The following is a 25398-nucleotide window of genomic DNA, read 5'->3' as shown; positions in this document are numbered from 1 at the left end:
ACTTGGGCATTGAAAGGGGTACAGCAGGAGCTGATAAAGAAGTATAGCAGGAGCCTCTGGGAGAGGAAGCCAGAAGTGGTTTGGACGGGGATTAGAGGGAACAAAGAGGTCAGAGATCTGGGGGGCCACCGTCCCACCCCCTACCCCGGGTGCCACCTGTCTATAGTTGGGGCAGATCCTGCTTTTCTCTTGGGACAATGCCAGCCTGACCTCATTTTCTGCCTTCATGGCCAGTTTGCTTTTGACACTAATTGATGGACACTCAAGACCATTAATTTTGCTTCACGTCCCCTCCCCCTTCCTAATACAAATGCAAACAGCGTGGGAATCCCCTTGCAGAGGAAGCAACGGTGCAGCTTTAAGGGAAAGGGAAGGGAAGAAGAGGGCACTGACTCAGATTTCCCCACCATTGGCTGCTGGAGGGGATCCCACCTCAGGGATTGGCCTTGACAGAGCCCGCCTCCTCTTGCGATTGGCCCAGCCTGGGAGATATAAGGTGGCTGTGCCGGCCTCGTTTCCATTCGGAGGGAGGCGAGGAAGCCGGCCGAGTTTTTGTGCTGAGAGGCCCCCTGGCGCAACCCTCTCCTCTCTGAATCGGAGTCCAAGTCCCGCGGAGGCTACGGTCATGAAGGAGAGACGGCCCCCCCCAGCCAGTCGTGGCCAGATGTAAGCTGGTTCTGGTGGGGGATGTGCAGTGCGGGAAGACAGCGATGTTACAGGTGTTAGCGAAGGACTGCTATCCCGAGGTGAGCTGCCCGCCTGCTGGCCAGCGTTTCTCCTTGCCCGCCTGTCTTCCCCGCGACCAGGCTCCCACCTGCCCGGGGGAGCTAGCCGCCCGCCGCTTACGCCACCCCAGCCTGCCCCATCCTCAGGCGCCCGGCCGGAGGACCGCGCTGCCTTAGCTTCCCCTGAGACCTGTTCCACTTCTGCCGCCGCGCTGGCTGGCCCCTCCTCACCTCTTCACCCACAGGCCCCGATCAGATGCCTTCCTACCTCCCTTCGACCTGGAGTCGGCTCGCTCGGCTCGCTCGGGAGAGGGAACTGGAGGCATTTCAGAGTCTGGGGTTTCTCCTTGACGTAATACCTGCCGGTCTCCTCATCCCATCCTCAAAGGTTCTGCGAGCATGTCCGCAGGCGGGCTTCGGCTGCCCTGCTGGTCCGAGGGGCTTGTGGGAGAAGATACAGAGCTCGAATTGGCTTGTGTCTCTAAAATTGGGAGACAGACAAGTCTGGAGCTGTGAGAAATCTGTGTGTCTGCCTCCCTGACCATGTGGGATATGGGGGGCTTGTCCCTGGCTGGAAGTCATTCAGCTTTCTTTCTTCCATGGAGCAAAGTGCCTGTGCCTCTACGCTCCTCTCCTTCCTGTCCCTTGTGGTCCCTCTTGCCCCAGGTATCCCCCCTCCCCGCCCCTTATTCCCTGCCACTTTAGTGTCTCACTAGAGTGAGTGGCTTCTTGTGTAGCCAGCACTGATCAGAGGCTTATGAGGGTAGGGGCACCCAGGGTGTGACTGGTTCCTCTCTTTTCACAGACATATGTGCCCACCGTGTTTGAGAATTACACAGCCTGCTTGGAGACAGAGGAACAGAGGGTGGAGCTCAGTCTCTGGGACACCTCAGGTAAGACTGCCAACCCTAAATGCCCCCTTCCCACCTCCACTGGTCTGCTACAGCTGCTCTCTTAGGAAATTGTTTCCCTCTTTGGTGGGGAGAAGGAGTATGTATGATACTGGCCAGGAAACTGACAGAAGGGGACCCGAAGATTGCTTGGTTGGCTGGTCCAGGGGTGCAGAGTGGATGAGCCCCAGAAGCCACTTCTCTGGGTCTAGTTCCTTCCTTCAGAGGGCCGGGATGGCGAGATGAATGAACCTTGACTACACCTGGGGGGCTGTCAGATAGGGCTTCTCCATTTCCACTCCCTGTTCTCTACCCCTACCCCCCACCGACCCCCCCCCCCCCCCGCTGCCTTTACTGCCCCAGAGCAAAGCCAAATGAGAGACAGGAGTCAGTGCTGCTGGAGGCAGTGGTGGTTGAGGCCGGGAGACAAGCCTGCTTTGGGGGAATATTGCTCCTGACTCGGTTTTCTCTCCTGCATTCCATCTTGGGTCACTGCTGTCCGCCTGCCGCAGCTCCGTTCCACTTGTCATACTGCTGCGGCTCAGGGATGAAGCGATGCATCATCGATGTTTTGGAGGGTGGGGGAGATGGCTTTAATATGGGGCACAGTCAGGTTGTAGATAGTGGCAGGGAGGAGGGGTGGCTGTGACAGTACCCCCCCCCCCCCGCCCCCGCCCCCATACTGGGCTGAGGTAGAAGATGCCCGGTCTTTCTGGAATATAGAAAACAATATTTTTCCAGCCTCCCAACCCTAACCCCTCGGTGCTAGGCTGTCCTTTGCTTTGATTCTGATCCCTGCTCATTATCTCCTTTACCCCAATTCTTTTTTAATAGACTGGGCTCAGAGTCCTAATTAAGGACTAAAAGCCAGGAATAACAGAAAGAAAATAAAATCCACTCTCTAAAAATGGATATTCAGGCTGAGTTTAAAGAGGAACTGTGTAAGCCACTAGGGCTTTCCTGTTACATATAATAAATATGCCATCCTACTCCTCAAAGAGCTGTTGTTCCCATGATCCAGTTTTGAGGTCTGAAAAGATTGGGGGTAGGGGACGGATAAACAGAAAATGAGATCTCCTCATGCCTCCCCCCGCCCCCTCCCCAAAACAGAGCAAGACAAAAATTCCTCCACCTGGTATGCTTTCCTCTGTTGCAGCACCAGGGGTTGGGAGGCAGGGTTCTGGTTATCGTGGACTGTGCTATGCTGGCTGGATCCGACTAGAATGCAGCTTGGCTACGTGATACATGGGATTTCGTCTGCTGTCCCCTGTCCACCTCTCAGTCTTCACAGAATCTCACTGCGGCTCATCTCTTTTTACTACCACTGCCCCCAAATGCCCCCCTCCCCCCCGGTGGAATGCAGCTCTTGAATCCCAGTCCGGATAATGGAAAGTCAGCAAAGTGGTGTCAGTTCCCTGTGTCGCATACCCACCCTCCAGTTTCAGAAAGGATGCAGACTATCAGTCATCCTCAAACTCCTTTTTTTCAAATTAGGTGCCCACAAAGAAGGAGGAAGCAGTAGGGGTGTGTGGGATAGGCCCTCCCAACCGAGGGGCCAGGGGCCAGGGTCGAACCTGTTCCCATTACTCACTTGCTGGTTTTAGGGGAGGGGGGTTGCCTGGAGCCAGAATGGAGGCCTCCTCCCCTCCCCTCCCCCTTCCCCACTGCTGCAGTGCTCCCTTTGCTCAGTCCTGCGGTGCTAAGACCCCACCTCAGACCGGGGATGGGGGCAGATTGCTGAAGGGCCACAGTTATTGCAACTCCTCTTTACTCTTTTTTTTTTTAAACGACCAACCCCCTACCCCAGCTTGGATTCCCCCCAGTTTCCATGGCGATTGTGGTGCAGGGAGAGGGGCTGCTTGCTATTCTGAGCACGGATTGTCTGAGTTCCAAATCTGCTACTGTTCCTTCCCCAGGGTGGAGGGGGGCAGGCTGAGCCCCTAGCATTCTCCCATACTGGACCACCTGGGTCTGCATTGCCTGCTGCCCTCCCAGTGAAGGACCCTTCCTCGAGCCTCTAAATCCCTAGCCTTTGGTGCTACTATCTTTGAAACTGCCTCCCTGAGATCTTGGGGGATAGGGGCTGCAGCTTTTTGCAGGGAGGAGTAGGGCACTGAATTCGTGATATTCTTCCTCTCCTGCCAGCCTCCTAGAGTTCTGACCCCATGGCAAAGAAGCAGGGCAGCCAGTTATGTAACAGGCAGGTTTGTTTTTCCTTCGGGGAGACCCTGGAGCAGAAGCAAGGAGCAGACATAGGGCAGCAGGCAGACTCTAAAAAAGAGACCTTACACAAGCCCTGGTCTCTGCAGGGGTGGGAGTATCCTCCTCTGGGATTCAGAAAAATGGTAGACCTTAAATTAAGCACCCTGTAGGAGATCCAAATTCTATTCTACCCACCCCTCCTCCCTTTTATTTCCCCCTTTCCCCTTTTCAGGGCTAAGGAAATGATTTTTTTTTTTTGTACTGCTTTCTGGCAGGTGGTCAGGTCCCAAGCTTCCAGGCTGTAGCATGTTCCCCTGGGAGATGGGTGGGGCCAACTAACCTAAGGGCCAAGAATGGTATTCCTGGGTCTCTCTGGGCCTAGGCCTGTAGGGCAGGGGAAATGTCACCATCAGCTCTTTCTCCTCCATACCAGGATCTCCCTACTATGACAACGTCCGTCCACTCTGCTATAGCGACTCAGATGCAGTATTACTATGCTTTGATATCAGCCGACCGGAGACAGTGGATAGTGCACTCAAGAAGGTAAGTCTGGATAACTGTGCAATCTCTAACTCAGCTTGAGAATAAGAAAGAATCTTGGGGACCTCGTTGTCCAATCCCCTCTTCTGGAGCAGGAAGAAACTGAGGCCAGGGAAGGAAGGGATTTTCCCGAAACCATAACCATTTGCTACAGCTCTGGGACTGGAACCCAGATCTCTCCCCACTCTGCCTCCTGGCTTTGCCATATCCTATACTGCTCTGCCAAGGGCCCAGCAAGGGAGGGTGGTATTAAAGACTCAGGAGGTGAAGGACTGAGAGTCAGAACCTTTCAGTGATAGGGTTTGAGGGTTGGAGGTGGGGTCTTTTGGAGGCAGCGTCTATAGACCTTGATCCCAGGCCCAGTGGGACTGGGCAAGGCAGGCAGGTGTGAGCAGAAATGCTGGTAGGAAACACCTGGTTTGGGTGGCAGAGTCTGCCCATACCAAAGCGTCTCAGAATACCCTGTGGGACTACTTCCCAGGATACTCTGGGATTATTTCCTTTCCTTGGGAAGAGACTGGTTGGTTTCCTCCCGATCCCTCCTGGCTTTCTGGTCTCGTGAAGCTCTTTGACTGGATTGAGGGGCCAGATCCAGGCCCCAGATGCTTGGCAGAAAGTGGGAGGAGATTCTGCCCCTGTGAACCGGGCTGTTGAAGGAGGGGACAGGCTCTCGGGTCAGCACTCCTGTGGCCCCAAAGGCCTCACAGGAAGATGATGTAATTAGTGCATTGGTGATGCTGTGACTCAGGGAGGGCTGGGCTGCCGATAAGCTGGATGGTGTGTGTGATGTTGCCAACTGGGTTTCTGCAGGTTAGCCACTGACTCTTCCTTCCTCCTTCCCCCTTCCCTTCTTACATGGCTCTTCAGTGGAGGACAGAAATCCTGGACTATTGTCCTAGCACCCGCGTTTTGCTTATTGGCTGCAAGACAGACCTGCGAACAGACCTGAGCACGCTGATGGAGCTGTCCCACCAGAAACAGGCACCTATCTCCTACGAGCAGGTGTGTGTGTGTGTGTGTCTATGTGCACACATGTGCGTGCGTGTACGCACACGCATGTGTTAAAGGTGGGGTGGAGAAAGCTATGGGCGAAGGACTTGAAATACAGCCCTTGCTCAAACTCTCCCTATGGCAAGGGAGATTGGTATCCTGGGGGGCCATCTGTAATCAGCAAACCAGTCACCTAAATAGAGGTGGCAGGTAACTACTTACCCCGATTTATGCTATAGGTTGGCAGATGAGTCATTCCTGTGTGTGCTAGGATTTCTCAGATTTTTTTTTGTTGACCATCTACATTAGAATCACTAGAGGTGCCTGTTAGAATTCCTGACTCCATACCTATACAGTCACTCTGGGAGAAAGATACAGAAACTGTGTTTGGGGAGCACCTGCCTGGCTCGGTCAGTGGAGCATTCGACTCTTTTTTTTTTTTAATTTTTTTTTTTTGTATTTTATTTATTTTTGATAGAGGGAGACAGAGCACAAGTGGGGGAGGGGCAGAGGAAGAGGGAGACACAGAATCCGAAGCAGGCGCCAGGCTCCGAGCTGTCAGCACAGAGCCCGACACGGGGCTCGAACTCACAAACTACGAGATCATGACCTGAGCTGAAGTCGAACGCTTAACCGACTGAGCCACCCAGGCACCCCAGCACGCGACTCTTGATCTCAAGGTTGTGGGTTCAAGCCTCACGTTGGGTGTAGAGATTACTTAAAAAAAAATCTTAAAAAAGAAGAAATTGCGTTTTTCATGATATTCCTGGATATTTTCTTTTCTAAGTTTATTTTATTTATTTTGAGAGAGAGAGAGGAGGGTAGGGACAGAGGGAGAGAGAGAGAGAGAAAGAGAGAATCGCAAGCAGGCTCTGCACAGAGCCCGAAACAGGGCTTGATGTCACGAGCCATGAAGTCATGACCTGAGCAAAGATCAAGAGTCGGAGACTTAACTGACTGAGCCGCCCAGTCGCCCCTGGATAATTTCTTTTGCACATGGGAGCACAGGACCATTTCTTTCAAACCAGTGGTTCACATTAGAATCATCTGGGGAGCTCTTAAAAATATCAATGCCCGGGGCGCCTGGGTGGCTCAGTCGGTTAAGCGGCTGACTTTGGCTCAGGTCATGATCTCGCGGTCCGTGAGTTCGAGCCCTGCGTCGGGCTCTGTGCTGACAGCTCAGAGCCTGGAGCCTGTTTCAGATTCTGTGTCTCCCTCTCTCTGACCCTCCCCTGTTCATGCTCTGTCTCTCCCTGTCTCAAAAATAAATAAAACGTTAAAAAATATACATATATTAAAAAAAAAATCAATGCCTAGGCGCTACCGCAAGATTTACTTGGTCTGGTATCAAAATGGTTTTAAAAGTGTTACAGGTACCTGTGGAAAATAATCAGCAGAGGGTGGTGATGGGAGACTGGCTGTTGGGTCCCATCCGGAGTAGCCCTGGGGAGTACCACTAAGCACAGAAGGCAGGGTTTCAGAGCCATTTTGGACGATTGCATTCATGACCTCACCCCCTCTGCAGGGCTGTGCAATAGCCAAGCAGCTGGGTGCAGAAATCTACCTGGAAGGCTCGGCTTTTACCTCAGAAAAGAGTATCCACAGCATCTTCCGGACAGCGTCCATGGTGTGTCTGAACAAGCCCAGCCCAGTGCCCCCCAAGAGCCCTGTCCGAAGCCTCTCCAAGCGACTGCTTCACCTCCCCAGTCGTTCCGAACTCATCTCTTCTACCTTCAAGAAGGAAAAGGCCAAAAGCTGTTCCATTATGTGAAGTGGGGGTTGGAGAGGGGAGGCAACCTCCCACTTCCTCCCTTGGGTTGCAGAGGCACGGGGAGAGGGAGGACGGGACAATTTAGGACACTGGACATGAGTTTTTCAGACAGCCACGGTGAGGGCTTGGAAGGAGACAGGAATGGGACGAGGAGAGAGCCAGGCCCGGCTTGAGGACCTGACACTGAGAAAGAACCATCACACCCCAAGCCAGGCACAAGGTTGTGGTGGGGGCGGCTGCCCCAGTGTCCCCTGCTCCAGAGGAAGGAAAGGTGTGGGGGTGTGGGGGGCATGCTGGCCTCATGAGCTTGGGGGCCTATAGGAGCCTCACCTTCAGCATCATGCCTCTTCCACAGCGCTTCCATGCGGGCCAGGGGATGGGAGGGGTCCCTGAGCCCTTCCCGTCCCCTCTGAGGAGGCCGCAGAGGAGTGGAGCGGGGAAGCCAAGAGGCAGCTCCCTTGGGAGCTGAGCCCAGGTGCTTCATAACTGAAATGAGAAGGGCAGGAGCTGGTCAGAGCCAATGAGAAGGAAACCTCATCTTTGCATAGCCCATGCCTCATGGAGAGGTGACATCATACATTCATATGCTTCTCACCTAAGTCCCCAGGGTCCAAGGGAGAAGCCCCAGACCCCCTTCTCTTGCAGTGTGGGGGTGGTGGTGCTGCAGGGGGCAGGGCTGGGTGGGGGTCACCAGACTTTTTCTGCCCTTAGGGCAGTACAGCTGGCATTTGTTTTATAGACTCTTGTCTTTGGAATTGGGGGGAGGGGGGAGTGTTTCAATCTGTTATATGTTCTGTGTTTAAAGAAGAAAACCTATTTATTAATGAAAAATATAACACATGTAAAGAAGCTGGCTCCGTTTTCTTTGTTTCTTTCTCTGTTCCCTGATACCGAGGAAGGAGCTATCCTGCGGCCCTTTCTGTGGGTTGCAGAGTGACTGGCTCTGCTGTTCCCTGGCATTTCCAACAAGGATCTCCCTTTCCCCCAATGCACTACCTGACCCAAAACTTACCCAAGTCCAATAAGCTTATGAAGATCCCCTTAGCCCTAGGGCAGGGTTTCTCCACCTTGGAACTAATGACACTTTTTTTTTTTTTTTTTTTAATGTTTATTTTGAGAGAGAGAGAGAGAGAGAGAGCCGGGAGGTGCAGAGAGAGGGAGAGAGAATTCCAATCTCCATGCCATTACTGCAGAGCCCGATGCAGGGCTCGAACCCACAAACCATGAGTTCATGACCTGAGCTGAAACCAAGAGTCAGACGTTTAACTGACTGAGCCACCCAGGCACCCTAGAACTAATGACATTTAAATTTTTTTTTAACATTTATTCATTTTTGAGAGACAGGACATGAGTGGGGGAGGGGGGAGAGAGAGAGAGAGAGAGACAGAGAGAGACAGAATTAAAACAGGCTCCAGGCTCTGAGCTGTCAGCACAGGGCCTGATGCAGGGCTCAAACCCCCGAATCGTGAGATCACGACCTGAGCTGAAGTCAGATGCTCAACTGACAGCCACCCAGGCACCCTGGAACTAATGACATTTTAGACTAGATAATGCTTTGATGCTGGGGCCTGTCTCATGCATCGAAGGATGTTTAGCAGCATCCCTGGCCTCCACCTGCTAGAAGGCAGTAGGACCTTGCCCTCCCCCACCTCCCGCCCCACCCTCCTCCAATTAGTTTTCACAACCAAAAGTGTCTCCAGATATTGCTAAGTGGCCCTTGAGGCAAAATCACTCCTGGTTGAGAACCATTGCCCTAGAAAGTCCAGAGAACAAAGACAAGGTTCGGTGAAATCATCAGTAGAGGATCCAAGCTGCTGAGATTCCAGCCCCTGCAGAAGGTGGGACAGACTGGAGCCCAGGTTGAGGGGAGGTTCCTGGGGTTGTGGTCTCCTAGTTCAAGGAGAGGTAACGTCTGCTTTCTTCACCTCCTGGTTCCATTTGCCTGTCGATGACAGCTCAGGAGCCTTAACATCCCTCTCAGACACGTTTTTCCAAGTTTCATAGTGTGCTGGAAATAAAAAGTAACTATGTATTGAGCACTTATTATGTACTCAGGACTGTGCTGAGAGCTTACCTGCATTATCACATTTAACCTCATAAATGATAATAGCTAACATTTGTTAAATGTTTACTATGGGTCAGGGGCACTTATGAGCTCTTTCTTTTTTTTTTTTTTTTTTAATTTTTTTAATGTTTATTTATTTTTGAGGGGTGGGGGAGGGGCAGAGAGTGGGAGACACAGAAACCGAAGCAGGCTCCAAGCTCTGAGCCAAAGTCAGTCGCTTAACCGACTTAGCCACCCAGGCGCCCACTTATGAGTTCTTTCTATGTTACTTATTCCTGTGACAACCCTATGGGATATTATCTACCTCATTTTACAGACAAGGAAACTGAGTTCAGAGAAGTTAGTTAACGTGCCCAAGGTCACACAGCTAGAAAGCAATAGAATCTGGAAACAAATCCAGGTAGCCAGACTCCAGAACATGCACTTTTTTTTTTTTAACTGCTATCCTATCCTGTGAGGCAAGAAATATCATGATCCCTATTTTGTAAATGAGGAAATAGAAAAGTCAGAGTGTTATATAACTTGCACAAGACCATACGGCTAGTACGTAATGGAGTCAGTATTCAAACTGGGTCTCAATGTCAACTATAATCTCATGGGCTCCTTATTGCTAGCCACGTTGTACCTAAATAGGAGACTCTACCTGTGGTCCTTACTACAACGTAGTCCCTCTGTCTCTATCTCCAAAGATACATGTTTGTGAAAGAACTAGCAAGGCAGGACAAAGCATATGAGCATCCTTTAAGCGAATGTCTTTTTTTTTTTTTTAATGTTTATTTATTTATTTTGAGAGAGAGAGAGAGGGAGAGAGAGAATCCCAAGCAGGTTCTGCGCTGTCAATACAGGGTCCAACGTGGGGCTCGATCTTATGAACTGTGAGATCACGACCTGTGACGAAATGAAGACTCCAGACACTTAACCAACTGAGCCACCCAGGCACCCCTAAGTGCAATGTCTTACATGTGTCATGAGAAAGTTGTGCACAAGCACTAGGGGAACTCTGGCACTATGAACTTGAACAAACTTCATCATCTTTCTGGGTCTCAATTTACTCGTCTTTAAAGAAGAGCAGTAGCCTAGAAATTAGGGGAAGACCATGGATTCTGAAGTTAAACGAACCTGGAGTTGAATGCTGGCTTCATTCTTTTAACTGTGTTGCCATTGAAGGCATAATTAATCAGTAAAATGATGGTAATACCCGCCTCATACTGTTATGAGAAATAAGTAAAATAAGTAATATAAGTTAAGTGACCAGCACAGAGTTGGGCACGCTATTGAATATTCTCAGTAAACACTAGTAGCTGCTGCTGTTAAAGTCTACACCTTTGGTCTGTTAGTTTAAGTTCCATTCTGTGAGTGGAGAGCCCTCCAGTGTTCACTGCATGCATTACATCTACTAGATCTCAGACCTCCTTTCCCTTCCGATCTTTCTTTAGGGTAAAAGTGGTTAAGTGCAAGGCTGCCGAGTTCTAAGAGCAGAAACGCTTTTCTTCCAGGGTTACTTTGGGCCATTGTGGGTGATGTTCAGGGTTTTAGAATTGTTTGAGTCTATCCTGAGGCTCTGTTTGAAGAGAACTGAACATACCTTCAGAGGGAAAAGCCAGACCTACAGCCACGTGGTATTGAAACCAAAAGGATGATGATGGGAAAGTGGGAAGGAAGAGGACATTAGACACTGATACCTATCTAAACCGTCCTCTATAGAAGTGGCAAGGTTTGGGGTTTCTTTTGGGGGTGGGGGAAAAGTGGGGCTGGTGAATTAAGAACCACAAGAGCAAAGAGAAACGAAGTAAACATACAATTTCGGGTAAAGAAAACTCTGTGGATCTGAGTCAGGGAGGGGGTGGGGGCGCTAGGTGGAAGAAAGAAGCAAAAATATGAAGCTAGCCCCGCTGGCCAGATTCTAAAGGGCAAGAAAAGGAGGAAGCCAGGGTCCTATTAAGAATGTTGAGAAAACAGATGCCACAGCCCAGGCAATACTATCCTTCCGGGAGGGCTCTGTAATCCAAGTATGGACTCATTTTGAGTTGCCACAACAACTGGGTATTGTGCTGCCCGGACAAGGTTGCTAAAATGTCCTTCTAAATACCGGATAGTCCCACACAATGAATTGTCCTACCCTCAATCTGAAATACTAGGCTACTCCTGTGACCTAACCTTTAGTTTGTCTACCTGTAAAATGGGGCTAATCTATCTCACAGATTTTTATTTTATTTTTTTTGTAAAAACGCTTTTCCACAAACGGTCCAGTATTTGTTACTGCAGTTGCTTGTGATAATTAAGCGCTATTGATATCTAAGGAAGCCCTTAAATTCCTTCGTCGTAAGCCACGATAGTCTAGTAAAACCAACATATTCCAGGAAGACTGCGTGGCGAGAGAACCTTTCGCTGGAAGCAAACCCACGGAAAACTCTTTCTCCCACAAACTCAGATGTTTGGCGAACCACATTGCCCAGCAGACCCCGCGGCTGGGGTTGGCCTTCGCGCGGTGCGTTGTGGGATTAGTAGTTCCCAGGCTTTTAATGTCAGCCCGCGCCGCCAGGTACCAGGAACTCACCTTCCCAGCATGCCGCGCGGCCGCGGATGCATCTCGGCGACCAGGAAACGGGAAAGATGGCGACTGTTCGGCGACGTTGAGGCCGCGTTGGGCGGTTCAGACTCAGAGTGGTGAGTCCCGAACGATGGAGGCGGTTCCCAGGAGCTTGCAGAGAGGGCAAGAGTGGGGGCACGGCGATGGCCCCTGTCCCCGGGACGAGGCGGGGAAGAATGCCTCAGGGTAGGGGCATGAGCCCAGAGAGCTCTGGCGGGCTGGAGTGAAGGGGCGCGGGCCCCAGGGCGGAGTGTTGACTCCTGGAGACACAGGCCAGGTCCCTGGACGATCTTACGGGCCAGACCTTTGCCCATGAGCATAGCACCTGTGATACCCTCCATCCGACTTTATTCCTTCATGTTTTGAGTAAGCCTTGCTCCAGCCAAACTGGAACTCTGGCTTTTCTCCCAGAACCAGTCATGCTTTCCCGCCTCTGCGCCTCCTGTATTATTTCTTTTGCTAGGAATGACTTTTCCGCACCCTCAATTACACATCTTCAAATTCTACCTATACTTAAATGCTCAAGAGCCACTTCCTCTACAGATCTTTCCAAATCTTCTTTGCAAATGAAAGGAAACTTCTTTGAATTCCTATAATACTTCATCTGAGCCTTCATCTTGGTAAGTGCCACATACCCTCTATTGTTCTGTAACCTTTTTTTTGGACAGGATCTTCCTAATTTCCTTTTGTAATTCAATACGGAGTCTAGCATGGTGCTTTGCATATAGTAGATGCTTGATAAATACTTAATTGGATGAAAAAGAAAATCTGCCCCTACCCTACAAGAACTGAGGAACTCAAAGACCTGGAGGTTTGCAAGGAAGGCTGCTGAGAAGCCATGAGTAGGGTGGGCCTGGTTATCTGGCCCTTGTGATAAGTAGAACCTGTAATAAAAGTTGTCTATATTGTTTCCTTATCCTCACTTCTCATTCTCTTCTAAACTCACTCCACTCAGGCTTCTACTTCCTCCATGCCATCAGAACAGCTCTTGTCAAGGTCACCAATCATCTCCATTTTTCCAAACACAAGGGTCACTCTATCTCCTAGCCTTTTTCCACTGGCACAGTTAATCACTCCCTCCCTGAAACACACTTTTGGCTTCTGTGATGCCATCCTTAACTTTTTTTCCTCTTTCTTAATGCTGTTGCTTTTTTCCGGTCTTCTTCTCTGGCTCCTTTGCCTGACTTCTAAATGTTACAGTGTTCCAGAGCTCAAACCTGGTTCTCTTTTATTTCTTTCTTTAACTATAGTGCCTATTTAGGTAATACTATTTAGTGTCCCATAGCTTTAAAAGCCATGTATACAGTGATGGCTCAAATTTTTGTCTCCAGGTTCTTCTGAGTTCCAGAATTGCATTTTCAAAATGAAACTTTTGATTTTCTCTTAAATCTCTTCCTTCCCCAGTCACTGCTGGTCACTAATGGCATCGTGAACCATTAGGTCAGTCACACCATAAATTTAGGAGCTACCTTTGTGTCTCCTCTTTTCCTTTCTCCCTTCATCAGTAAGTCCTGTCTGCTTTGCCTCCAAGTATATCCTGAAGCTCACTACTTTCCATCCCCATTGCCACTTTCCTAGAACAAGCGACTGTCATCTGTTGCCTAGACTGCTGGTTCTGTTTCTACTCTTGCCTCCCTATTATTTTCTTTCAAGTCACCAAATTCTTTAAAAATGTAAAATTAGATCACATCACTTCCTGTTTAACACCCTTTAAGGTTCCTGTTGTTGTTAGGTTGAAATTCAGGTTCCTTTACCTGGGCCCAAAACACATTTCCACGATCTGACTCCAGCCTATCTCCCTGAACTCACCTTAAATCAGTCTTTCCCCTGGGTCACTGTCACTCAGCCACACAAGTCTGTTTTTAATTGGCAAATATGCTGCGCTAGTTCTTACCCCAATGCCTTAGTACTTGTTGAACTTTCTACCCCATCAGATCTTTTCCCTGATCTTTGCAGGCTCTCTCTTTCCCATCATTCAAGTCTCAGCTTACATGTTACCTAAAACACTCTTTCTTGAGCCCTCTCTCACTTGTTCCTACCTCTCCCCATCATATCCACTCTGTTTTATTCTGTCTATTACTTCTCATTACTATTTGAAATTCTCTTATTCTGCTCATTATGCGCTTCATTGGAATTTCAGTGTTATGAGATCAGAGACTTTGTCTTGTTTACTGCTATATCTCTAGCAGGTAGAACAGTTTCTGGTGCTTAGTGAATATTTGCTGAGAGAATGAGTGATGTTCAGAGAAGATACCTCTCTTCTGGGTTGTTTTCTTAGGGTTCTGAGTAGAAGAGACATAAGTATAATTGCATTATGTACTGCTATAGAACATTCAGTCATTTCTCAGACAATTGTGAGATAAGATGAAGGTGCTACTTGTTCATTTTTCTTTCCTTTACACATTCTCCTGTCTTAAAGGTATATGGCAGGAAATTACATGGAAGGGAGAATGTACGTGAAAGTCTGGGGAACTGATATTCCAACGGAACCACGTGGGGGTAAAATAAGTTCTGAGAAATGTACCCTGAGTGTTAGGAATGGATGATGATGATAGTGATGGGGTTAGAGGTGGATTCAGACTTACTGTCATTTTAGCTCCTGGCTGAAGTCGATTTTGTAGTTAGAAGGACAGTTGACAGTGTGACATGGTGTTCAGTGTCCCCCCAGGCAGGAGGGGAATGGAACAAATTCCTGCTCAAACCTTTCATAGGACTGGGGAGTGGTCAAGGCTCTATGAGAATCTGAGTAGGGAATGTCAGTCAGCAGTCTGTGACCTTTATTTTTTGGTACCTATGTTTCTTTCTTTTCTGAAATAATTGTAGATTCACAGTAAGTTGCAAAAAAAAAAAAAAAATACATAGAGGTTCTGTGTACCCTTTACCAAAGTTTTTCCCGTTGTATAATGAGAAGTACATTTCTTTTAATCTGAGTGAAAGTGAGTTTGTTTCTCCATTTAAATTTAAGTTCTCCATTTAAATTTAAGTTCTCTTTTCTCCACTTACAATTTAAGATTGTAATCCCAAATCTCAAAGGTAACTCTTTTTCCTCTTTTGAGTTTTCTTTATGAGCTCAAGGGAACTTACCTCCCTTAGCCATTTATGCATTGACTGATCCCAGTGGGCTGGCAGACTGCTAAGATAAGCAATACAGGATGTTTCTAGAGGTAGCTGGTATACTATGCATTCACTAACATTTCTTTTCATACTCTTACAGTCTAATTATAAAAATAGGATAACATCCGTTATATACTTTTAGAAATGAACGTATATGGATACAAAAAGGGATCACAGAGGGATGGTATAGTATAACAAATAAGAATGGGTCTCTGGAGCCAGAGTGCCTGGCACTCTGTCACCTACCACCTGTGTGTCCTCAGGCAAGTCACTTTATATACCTGAGCTTCCATTCTCTCATCTATAAAGTAGGCATTCCAGTATATCTACCTCATAGGGTTGTTTTGTGATTATATAAACAGTTTAGAGTAGTACATAGTACATAATAAGGATTTCTCTTATCCATGACAGATGGCAGGAGAGCTGGCTGACAAAAAGGACCGTGATGCATCACCTTCCAAGGAGGAAAGAAAGCGATCTCGGACTCCTGACAGAGAACGGGATAGAGACCGGGACCGGAAGTCTTCCCCATCCAAAGACAGGAAGCGGCATCGTTCAAGGGATAGGCGTCGAGGAGGTAGCCGTTCTCGCTCCCGGTCCCGTTCCAAGTCTACAGAAAGGTAAAGTAACTTTGTACGTCTATATGGGAAGGGAGAGTACATTTCACACTTCTTCATTCTTGGTTCCTCTGATGCCTGCACTATTAGGCCACTAGTCTTTCACATATTTCTCTACACCTAGTGACCCAGCAGCTCTTAAAAGTTAAGAGGGAACTTGTAGGATGAAGGTCCAAGTGATCGAGGAAGATAGTTTCTCTGTTCACATAGACTATGGCCTATCATTCCATTAATGCTTAGCAGTACAGCTCAGATCTGGACGACTTTCTTAGAATTCCCTCATAGCTTCTCCTAGAGACACATTCCCCGATTTATAAAATGCTGCTTTGTGGAGAAAAGAGCCTGAGAGGGACACCTGGGTGGCTCAGTCGGTCAAGCGTCTGACTTTGGCTCAGGTCATGATCTCATGGTTCGTGGGTTCAAGCCCCGCATTGGGCTCTGCTGACAGCTTGGAGCCTGCTTCAGATTGTGTCTTTCTCTCTGCCCCTCCTCCTCTTCTGCTTGCTCTCTCTCAAAAATAAGTAAATAAACATTTTAAAAAAAAATAAAGATCATGAGAACCTTCTTATGACTGCAGGGAACCTGGATACTCTGGAAATCTCACACGATTTCTTAAATTTGCCGTCTTTAGAGAGCGAAGGCACAAAGAACGAGAACGGGATAAGGAGCGTGATCGGAATAAGAAGGACCGAGACCGGGATAAGGATGGGCACCGACGGGACAAGGACCGTAAAAGATCCAGGTACCTGAGGGAATGGGAGCGGGCCTTAGGAGAAAGCCTTCCTCTCTGCCTCTGAGCTGGCACAGGCTCATAGGGAAGTCAGTTGTTGTGGTAGTTACTGCAGAGCTGTCATTTTTAGAAAGCACGTATCCTTAGAAACTATAACCAGTTACTGAAGCTGCAACAGTTTGAGGGTCAGTTTGTTCTTAAAAGTTAGAAATTAGTTGGAGAGGGTTACCAGCCTACAAAACAGTCTCTTAGTTCCATTGGACCATTAAGGTGTCCACCCAAGATAAACAACATGTATTTGTTGGGATAGCTTAATGCCCCAGTATCTTGACCTCTTTCCTCTGGAAACTCTGTATGCGAAGTTTTTATTAGGCTCTGAGTATGCAGGTTAGGATTCAGGGCAAAGAATACAATTCCCATGGCAAATACGGGGGTGGGGGGGGGTTGTAGATTGGGCTTGTAATCGTTGTGGGGAAAGGATCTCTGCACAGGTAGGAAGGAAGCATGGGGAGGGAACACACAGAACAGTACCCGGAAAGGGTGGATGGTGGGGGACCTTGTCGACGAAATTCATTGTGTATTATAAATGAAGCAGGATTCTTTTTTTCTGATGCTCACCTGCTATTTGGAAGAGAGATTTTTGCCCTCAGTAGTGAAGGCAATCTTGTGAGAAGAGATTAGTCTTGGAAAGGGAGATTCAGGTAGAATGGGGCCAAGACAGGCCCATCATTAGGTTTCAGAGCAGGCAGAGTGACCAGGCCTGCAAAGGGAGCTTCAGGGCGTGATGGATGGCCATAAGCCAGTCTTGTTGAGTCATGGGCTCTGTGACTCTTGTTGAGTCACAGCCTCTCTGTGGCTCAGCCTGGATGAGGGCAAGATAGCGATATGGATCTTTCCTGTTTCTTTTCCTTAAAGTTTATCTCCTGGCCGAGGAAAAGATTTTAAATCTCGGAAAGACAGAGACTCTAAGAAGGATGAAGACGATGAACATGGTGATAAGAAACCTAAGGTAAAGGAGAGGAAGGGATTTCTCTCATCTTCCTCTTCAGTTCAAGTTCTACATTATAAATCTTCAAAGGGAGAGAGCCTCTATGGACTGAAGTCCTATTTTTTTATCTTTAGGCTCAGCCATTATCCCTGGAGGAACTTCTGGCCAAGAAGAAGGCTGAGGAAGAAGCTGAGGCTAAGGTGAGAACTCGAGGGTCTGTGTTAGCTGGCCGGGCTGTATAATAGTAAATATGTTGCAGGCTGAGTGACATAAACAACAGAAATTAATTTTGCCACAGTTCTCGAGGCTAGAAGCTGGGATCAAGGTGTCAGTAGGGTGGTTTTCTTCTGAGGCCTCTCTCCTTGGCTCGTGGGTGGATGTCTTCTGTGTCCTCATATGATCTTCCCTCTGTGCGGACATGCCCCTGGTGTCTCTCTGTGCCCAGGTTTTCTCTTACAAGAGAGGAATGGTTTAGGATCCACTCAAAGAACTTCATTTTACCTTATAACCTCTTTTATTTATTTATTTATTTATGTATTTATTTATTTATTTATTATAAAAATTTTTTTAATGTTTATTTATTATTGAGAGACAGAGCGTAAGCAGGGGAGGGGCAGAGAGAGAGGGAGACACAGAATCGGAAGCAGGCTCCAGGCTCTGATCTGTCAGCATAGAGCCTGACCCAGAGCTCGAACCCACAAACCGCAAGATCATGACCTGAGCCGAAGTCGGATGCTTAACTGACTGAGCCACCCAGGCGCCCCTACCTTAATCACCTTTTTAAAGGTTCTATCCAAATACAGTCATATTCTGAGGTACTGGGAGTTAGGGCTTCGACATATAAATTTTGAGGGGCACACAGTTCGGGCCATAGCGGGATCCTAGACCTATCTGTATTTTCCTGAAGAGGTGTAATGCCTGAGCAAATATTGTCGGGTCCTCTGCTGTCTCCTTATCAATGATGCGATCATACCCTGCTCCTAGATCCTTTGTTTACAGTTCCAATCTATTTTGTAGCCCAAGTTCCTCTCCAAAGCGGAACGAGAGGCTGAAGCCCTAAAGCGACGACAGCAGGAGGTGGAGGAGCGACAGAGGATGCTCGAAGAAGAGCGCAAGAAAAGGAAACAGTTCCAAGACTTGGGCAGGAAAATGTTGGGTTCGTTTTCCTCCCCTCTGTAGCCCTTAGGAGTAGGAGAGGATGGGTTGGAATTGTAGTGTCACTCAGGAGAGCCAGAAACCTGTTTGCTCTGGAGTTTGGAAGAGGGAGGGCTGGGGGAGTTGATGAGCATATCTCTGGGTTAGGTCTCCATTTCCCTTGTATTGCAAATCTCCCCCTTCTCATTTGATGTCTGTCGTCCAGATCCTGTCCGTGCCCTCTTTTGTCTTGCACTGAGTTCTTCTGCAGCTTTGCTTTCCTTGGTCTGCAGAAGACCCTCAGGAACGGGAACGTCGGGAACGCAGGGAGAGGATGGAGCGGGAGACCAATGGAAATGAGGATGAGGAAGGGCGACAGAAGATCCGGGAAGAGAAGGATAAGAGCAAGGAACTGCATGCCATTAAGGTGCAGGCCTTGGTTCTATGCTCATTTCCCCCGCCACACACAAGAATGAGATTTAGTTATTTGGCCATTCCGATCTCTGCATGTGAGATCTGGGTGGGCCTGGAGCTTCATGGGCGTTGCATTCCGTCCCTGGGCAGGAGCGTTATCTGGGTGGTATCAAGAAGCGGCGCCGAACAAGGCATCTCAATGACCGCAAGTTTGTCTTTGAGTGGGACGCATCGGAGGACACGTCCATCGACTACAACCCCCTGTGAGTAGCTTCAGGCCTGTGTGCTAGGGCTTTTAAGGCAGTTCCTGGAAAGAACTGGTGCTACAGAAAGAGCAGTGAGATTCTGGGGTGGGGAAATCGGTAAGCGCATAGTCAGCCAGCTCTCTGGGTGAGGAAAGACCCCAGTTACGAAGGTGTACATATTGGTTCATGTCAGTAGTCCGCCCTTCCCTCCTGCTGCTATAACAAACCCCTGTCTCCACCTCAGATACAAGGAACGGCACCAGGTGCAGTTGTTGGGGCGAGGCTTCATTGCAGGCATTGACCTGAAGCAGCAGAAACGAGAGCAGTCACGTTTCTACGGAGACCTGATGGAGAAGAGGCGGACACTGGAAGAAAAGGAGCAGGAGGAGTGAGTGGCAGGGCTGGGGGTGGTTGGACAGAGCCCAGAACCTACAGAAAGGAGCTGGAGGAAGGATACTGATCCCACTTGTTCCTCACGTCCCGCTCCAGGGCCAGACTCCGCAAGCTCCGTAAGAAGGAAGCCAAGCAGCGCTGGGATGATCGGCACTGGTCCCAGAAGAAGTTAGATGAGATGACGGACCGGGACTGGCGGATCTTCCGAGAGGACTACAGCATCACCACCAAAGGTGGCAAGATCCCCAATCCCATCCGGTCCTGGAAAGACTCTTCTCTGCCCCCACACATCTTGGAGGTCATCGATAAGTGCGGGTACAAGGTAAGGAGGGACAGCTTGGCCCAGAAGACCTGATGTGTTCCCATGTTCTAGGGGATACACACTTAATTTGGGAACAGAGAGCTTTGTTCCTTTGTTCCTCTGTTTTGTTCCTCTTCTGCCAGGGAGCACTAAGGTGATGCTCTTACTTTCTGGTGGAAGTATTGGCCTTTGGTGACTGTGTTTCCTCACTGTGAACTGCTGTCCTCCTCTTGTGCTGGCCCATGTGCCCACTCTGTCAGCAGTGGCTTGGGTAGCCGGACTCCATCTGTACCCATTATTGTCTCTGGGTCACTGCAGGAACCAACACCTATCCAGCGTCAAGCAATTCCCATTGGGCTACAGAATCGTGACATCATTGGTGTGGCTGAGACTGGCAGTGGCAAGACAGCAGCCTTCCTCATCCCATTGCTCGTCTGGATCACCACTCTCCCCAAAATTGACAGGTGGGGTCGGCAGGTCCCAGTTGGAGTGGGTTTGGCTGGGTGGGAAAGGTCACAGTGGCAACTGAGCGTTTGGTTTTCTTTTTAAGTCTACAGTCAGAAGCCCCCTTCTTTAGTCTGGGTCAGATACTAGGGAATAATTGGATCACGGTATCAAAGAGGTGTATGATTTTGTTGGCAAGGACCACTCCCTGAAGAACTTGGCTGCCCTGGAGTCTCTGATTTTTAAATGAGATCTTTGCATCCTTTTCCCACCACCCTCCCCATCTCCATAGCTGCCCTTAAGAGTGACTTTGTCTTGCTCCTGTTTGTGGTTGGATAAGAACGAAAGCTCACGGAACTGTGGGGTGCCCCGTTTACCACAGGATCGAAGAGTCAGACCAAGGCCCTTATGCCATCATCCTGGCCCCCACTCGTGAATTGGCTCAGCAGATTGAGGAAGAGACCATCAAGTTTGGGAAGCCACTGGGCATCCGCACTGTGGCTGTCATTGGCGGCATCTCCAGAGAGGACCAGGGCTTCAGGCTGCGCATGGGCTGTGAGGTTCGTTCACCTAGCGGGCAGCCAGCCCACTGTTTGAGGGTTCTCAGTTTGGGGGCCGTGTTTCTGGTTTCTGCCATAGATGTACAGTAAAGTGAAGAAAAGGACCGGTTTATATATATGTGCTGTTACTTGTCGAGAACTTAAGAACCAGGTATCGTACTGTGCGCATCATTAATTTTACCAACAACCAAATGAGAGAGAGAGGTGGTGGACCTCCGTTGTGCAGGTGAAGCTGAGGCTCAGGTCACTAACTTGCCCAAAGTCACAGCTGGCAATGAGCAGAGCTGAGACTCATACCACAGCCTTTGTTGTCACTCACTCTGCCAGACCATGTCAGTGACTTCACGTATTGGCTCCTCAAGGTAGAGGAAGAGAGCTTTCGATAAGAAATTTGATGGAGGAATTGAGTCTTTTCCAACTTCCTGGCATAATCCCTTTGTATAATTCTCTCCATGGTTTCCCTTAGTCTCTCTTCCATCTAAGAAAGTTCCTGATTTTGCCTCTTCTGTTTGACTCCTGAGCCTTACTCAGAGACCCTGTTCACGCTTTAAAAAAATCCAAGGTGGCAACAAGCGATTCTGTGCCAGTTCTTAGGAACCTTTGCCGTCAGTCATAACTGCAGGTTGGGGTCCAAGTTCCTTAGCATTGGAGGTCTGTTGTCTGAGCGGGTGGATAGTTCACAGGAGGGAGAAGAAAGGGGTACGTGCTGCGGCTGCATATGTTTCCACTGTGCCCTCCAGATTGTGATAGCTACCCCAGGACGTCTGATTGATGTGCTGGAGAACCGTTACCTTGTGCTGAGCCGCTGTACCTATGTGGTTCTGGATGAGGCAGATAGGATGATTGACATGGGCTTTGAGCCAGATGTCCAGAAGATCCTGGAGCACATGCCTGTCAGCAACCAGAAGCCGGACACGGATGAAGCTGAGGACCCTGAGAAGATGTTGGCCAACTTTGAGTCAGGAAAACATAAGTACCGCCAAGTAAGGCCGCTTCCCTAAGCTGGGAACAGGGGGCAAGTTGCCAAACCTGCTCTGAGGCCCTTCTTGCCCTGGGGGGGGGCCCACGGTACATTTACCAGCATGTCCTCTGACAGTCCTGGCAGCGGAGCCATTATTGGCTTTGCCCTCGAAAATGGTTCCAAGGCATCATGCTACTCCCCACCATGGGTGCCAGCAAATGCTCTCAGCCCTTCGTGTCATCATAAGATGCAAAATACCTTGGTGAGCAGGTAGTGAGGAAAGAAGTGGGAAAGCAAAGGACATGATTTCCTATGGCAGTGGCTGTTAAAGCCTACTCCACGGCTCGTTTTAGGTTCTTTAGCCCAGGCTACACTTCCTGTGGTGATGGAGGATACGGTGGTGCCTGCCTGGGCCCAGGGCTGAGCTTCCTGTTTTCACAGACAGTCATGTTCACGGCCACCATGCCCCCAGCGGTGGAGCGTCTGGCCCGGAGCTATCTGCGGCGACCCGCTGTGGTGTACATTGGCTCTGCAGGCAAGCCTCATGAACGTGTGGAACAGAAGGTCTTCCTCATGTCAGAGTCCGAAAAGAGGTATGGGGGCGGCTGAGCCTGGCAAAACATGATGGAGAAGGCGCTTTTTTCTGTATGAGGGATGATGGAGGGTGAATGTTCTGCCGTTCTAAAGAGCTGCGGTTTGCTTGTTCGGGACGCCATGGGATCGAAGGTCCTGGAATTGGTGTTGGTAGATCAGAGCGTGCGTCTCAAAGGTCTGCCTCTCATTTTTCTCCTCTGCCTCTTCTTCCCAGGAAAAAGCTGCTGGCAATCTTGGAACAAGGCTTTGATCCACCCATTATCATTTTTGTCAACCAGAAGAAGGGCTGCGATGTTTTGGCCAAATCTCTGGAGAAGATGGGGGTATGTCTGGCGAGAGAGAGCCAAGTCCGCTCTCTTTGTTGGGACTTTCTGAAAATAGAGGGCCCCTCTGAGGCTCCTCCTTTCAGTTCCGTCCCATTCTTTAACCTAGGGTTCAAGTCAGGGCCGGAGGGAAAAGGGTGGTGTGACAGGGATGAGGGAACTGGGTCTGTTGTGTGATCCCCTGTCTAGTCCTGCAAGGGCAGCCAGAGCTGCCTTGGGTCTTCCTCCAAGGGGGCCGGGCCAGGGACAGGTTTTGAGACACACATCCTGGCCGGACGGGAGGCTGTAAAATAGTAGATCAGGGTTCTTTGTGTTTATAGATGTATGGGAAAGTGGGTGGTGCATCACGAGGGACATGGGGCATTGGTGTCCTTTACTCCTGCTACTGGTGTTTCAAGGGTCCTTAAATGTCTTGGTCCCTGCTTGCCGCCCTCATCTCAGCCTCATTCTCTCTTTGATGACTTCCCGTCTGTCTGGCTCCGCGCCACCTGTCCCCCAGTCGCTTTACCGTTAGTACTATCACTTTATTTTTACTCTCTTTCCCCTCTCACCCCAGGGCTTTACCTTTGACCTCACTCTGTCTGCCCCTGCCGCACCACACCCTGTTCTCTCCCGTCCCTTTCTCCAGCTCACCTGTTCTCTGCTTGCTTCCAGTAGCACTCGATCTCTCCCCCTCCTCCTTCCGCGTCTGCCCTGCTGCTCTGCAGCCCTCCCTCACGGTCTCCACTCCCTTTTGTGTCTTCCCATGACCCCACTGCTCTCTTCTCACCTTGCCATTGTTCCAACAGTACAATGCTTGCACGCTGCATGGTGGAAAAGGCCAGGAGCAGCGAGAGTTTGCACTGTCCAACCTCAAGGCTGGGGCCAAGGATATTTTGGTGGCTACAGATGTGGCGGGTCGTGGTATCGACATCCAAGATGTGTCTATGGTTGTCAACTATGATATGGCCAAAAACATTGAAGGTAAGTGCGGGCGGAAGCAGCTTCCATCCAGGTAAAGGGGGCCTCCTTGTCTCATTCCACTTGAAGCCAGAGGCTTTTGCTGCCATTCCTCACAGCTCCAAGTCTGGGATTGCTTGTCCCGGTGGGAAGAGCTCTGCTTTTTATCTCCCGTGGGTTTTGTCCCAGCACCCAAGACAGCTCTGTCTCCGGGGTGTGGGCCGCTTTCAGTCTGGGTGTGGCAGGTTGATCCCCATCGTTAGTGGTGGAGAGGGCACTGTGGGCGCCGCGGGGGTCAGGCCGCGTGGGGGGGGCGGCGGGCTATTGACTGCCCTCGGAAGTGTGTTGGGGTGGGGGGCGCCTTTAGAAGTGAGGCCCGGTACCCTCGGTGGCACTCCTCCCCTTCCCCAGATTACATCCACCGCATTGGTCGCACGGGACGAGCTGGCAAGAGCGGTGTGGCCATCACCTTCCTCACCAAAGAGGACTCCGCTGTGTTCTATGAGCTGAAGCAAGCCATCCTGGAGAGCCCGGTGTCCTCCTGCCCCCCAGAGCTAGCCAACCACCCAGATGCCCAGCACAAGCCAGGCACCATCCTCACCAAGAAGCGCCGGGAAGAGACCATCTTTGCCTGACACGGCACTCTTGCCGTCAGTTTAAGGGCATGTTCTGAAGCCTTTTCTTCGGGACCCTTACGTCTCTTTCCAGGTCCTCACTCTTATGGGGCCTTAGGAAACAATCAGACTCCTCGGCCCAAACCCTCAGGTCCGAAGGCCCGAGCGTGGGGCTGCAGAAGGAGAGGAAACTGCTATAGGCGGCAGGGAGAACAAAGGACACAGATTCTGGCCTGGCTGTGCCCCTCTGGAGGGCTTTGGGATTGCACTGGGCCATCAGCTCTTGCCAGTCGTGGGGGCAGCCGGTTGGCACTGCCTCACAGACTGAACAAAAACCTGGCCGCCACGACGGTACCTCTTCGGCTCGGACTTGACTGCAGAAGCTGCAGCAGTGTCATTGCCCTAGGTGACCCCAGGGGATCTGGCACTGTGAGGATTATGGACCTTGGACTCTGTCATTTTGACAGCCGTTTGCCCTTTTGGATTATAAAACCAGTTGAGAGCCTTGTTTAGAGCTGTGCACGGCCCCTGTGCCAAGGGGTGCTGTGCACTCTGGGCATCCCTCACCCAGGGAATTTTTTTAGTAGCTGTGGGGACAGGGTGAGCTGGCTGTGTCCATCTTGAAGTCACTGAGTGAAATTTCTGTTTTTTATTCTCTGAGAAGATGAGTTTGTATGTTCTGAGAATAAACACATGAAGATGAAGGCTGTGTCTGATTCCAGCTACAAGCATCTCCTGGGTTTTCCCTGCTGCCACGGGAGATAGGAGGACAGCATTGGGCGTGGTGGGCTGACTTGGGAGATGAAAGAAAATCGCATCCAGAGAAGCCCCTGGGGCCTCAGCTGAGAGCCTGAATCTACAGGCAGCCAGTTGAGGGGAGATGGAAGGGCCGCAGGGTCGGAGTGCATCTTGCCTGCCTGCTGTAGCCTCCCTTAACTTGTAGTCCTGCCTGCCCGCACGCCCTCTGGGGAGCTTTGCACAAGGGTGACAATGGAGAGCGGTTGTGCTACACCGGCAGGTGGGGCCCAGTTGTGGCCTGTTGTGGTGTGCCAGCGGCTGGATGGCACTCAGTCTTCAGCAGCTTTGCTGGTGGCTCCCTGGTGGCTGAGCCTGCTGCTCACGAGAGCGGTGGAGACGGGAGCTAGGGGCATTAAAGAGCGATGAGCTGGGGCCCACAGAGCGAGGCTGTGGGGAGAGGGCTGCAGAGCTGGGCAAGCGCATGGAGTTCAAATTACAAATACTCTTGGGTCTTTT

General features: G+C 49.9%; 2 protein-coding genes across 3 annotated transcripts; both read left to right on the top strand.

Moving 5' to 3' along the window:
• The first annotated feature begins 526 nt into the window (after nucleotides 1-526).
• On the top strand, nucleotides 527-7967 carry RND1 (Rho family GTPase 1). Its single transcript, XM_045463929.1, is given in 6 exon segments — nucleotides 527-640; nucleotides 642-746; nucleotides 1531-1618; nucleotides 4251-4360; nucleotides 5225-5359; nucleotides 6873-7967. Coding segments are annotated over 6 exon segments (699 nt in total). The 5' UTR covers nucleotides 527-625; the 3' UTR covers nucleotides 7119-7967.
• Nucleotides 7968-11723: 3756 nt separating this feature from the next.
• Nucleotides 11724-24848, top strand: DDX23 (DEAD-box helicase 23). 2 transcript variants are annotated; one of them, XM_045467066.1, is made up of 18 exons: nucleotides 11754-11850; nucleotides 12317-12393; nucleotides 15299-15507; nucleotides 16136-16246; nucleotides 17150-17243; nucleotides 17357-17422; nucleotides 18240-18378; nucleotides 18650-18783; nucleotides 18921-19033; nucleotides 19260-19403; nucleotides 19505-19730; nucleotides 20028-20173; nucleotides 20536-20713; nucleotides 21454-21696; nucleotides 22116-22267; nucleotides 22483-22591; nucleotides 23380-23554; nucleotides 23942-24848. In XM_045467066.1, exons 3-18 carry the CDS (start codon nucleotides 15299-15301, stop codon nucleotides 24163-24165), a joined length of 2463 nt encoding a protein of 820 aa, XP_045323022.1. In that variant the 5' UTR covers nucleotides 11754-11850; nucleotides 12317-12393; the 3' UTR covers nucleotides 24166-24848. The 2 variants fall into 2 exon arrangements, with proteins under 2 accessions (XP_045323021.1, XP_045323022.1); XM_045467065.1 differs by lacking the exon at nucleotides 12317-12393 and having other exon boundaries at nucleotides 11724-11850.
• The last annotated feature ends 550 nt before the right edge of the window (nucleotides 24849-25398 follow it).

Source organism: Leopardus geoffroyi, chromosome B4, assembly GCF_018350155.1.
Source record: "Leopardus geoffroyi isolate Oge1 chromosome B4, O.geoffroyi_Oge1_pat1.0, whole genome shotgun sequence".
NCBI lineage: Eukaryota > Metazoa > Chordata > Mammalia > Carnivora > Felidae > Leopardus > Leopardus geoffroyi.
This window is presented reverse-complemented; position numbering and strand designations above follow the sequence as displayed.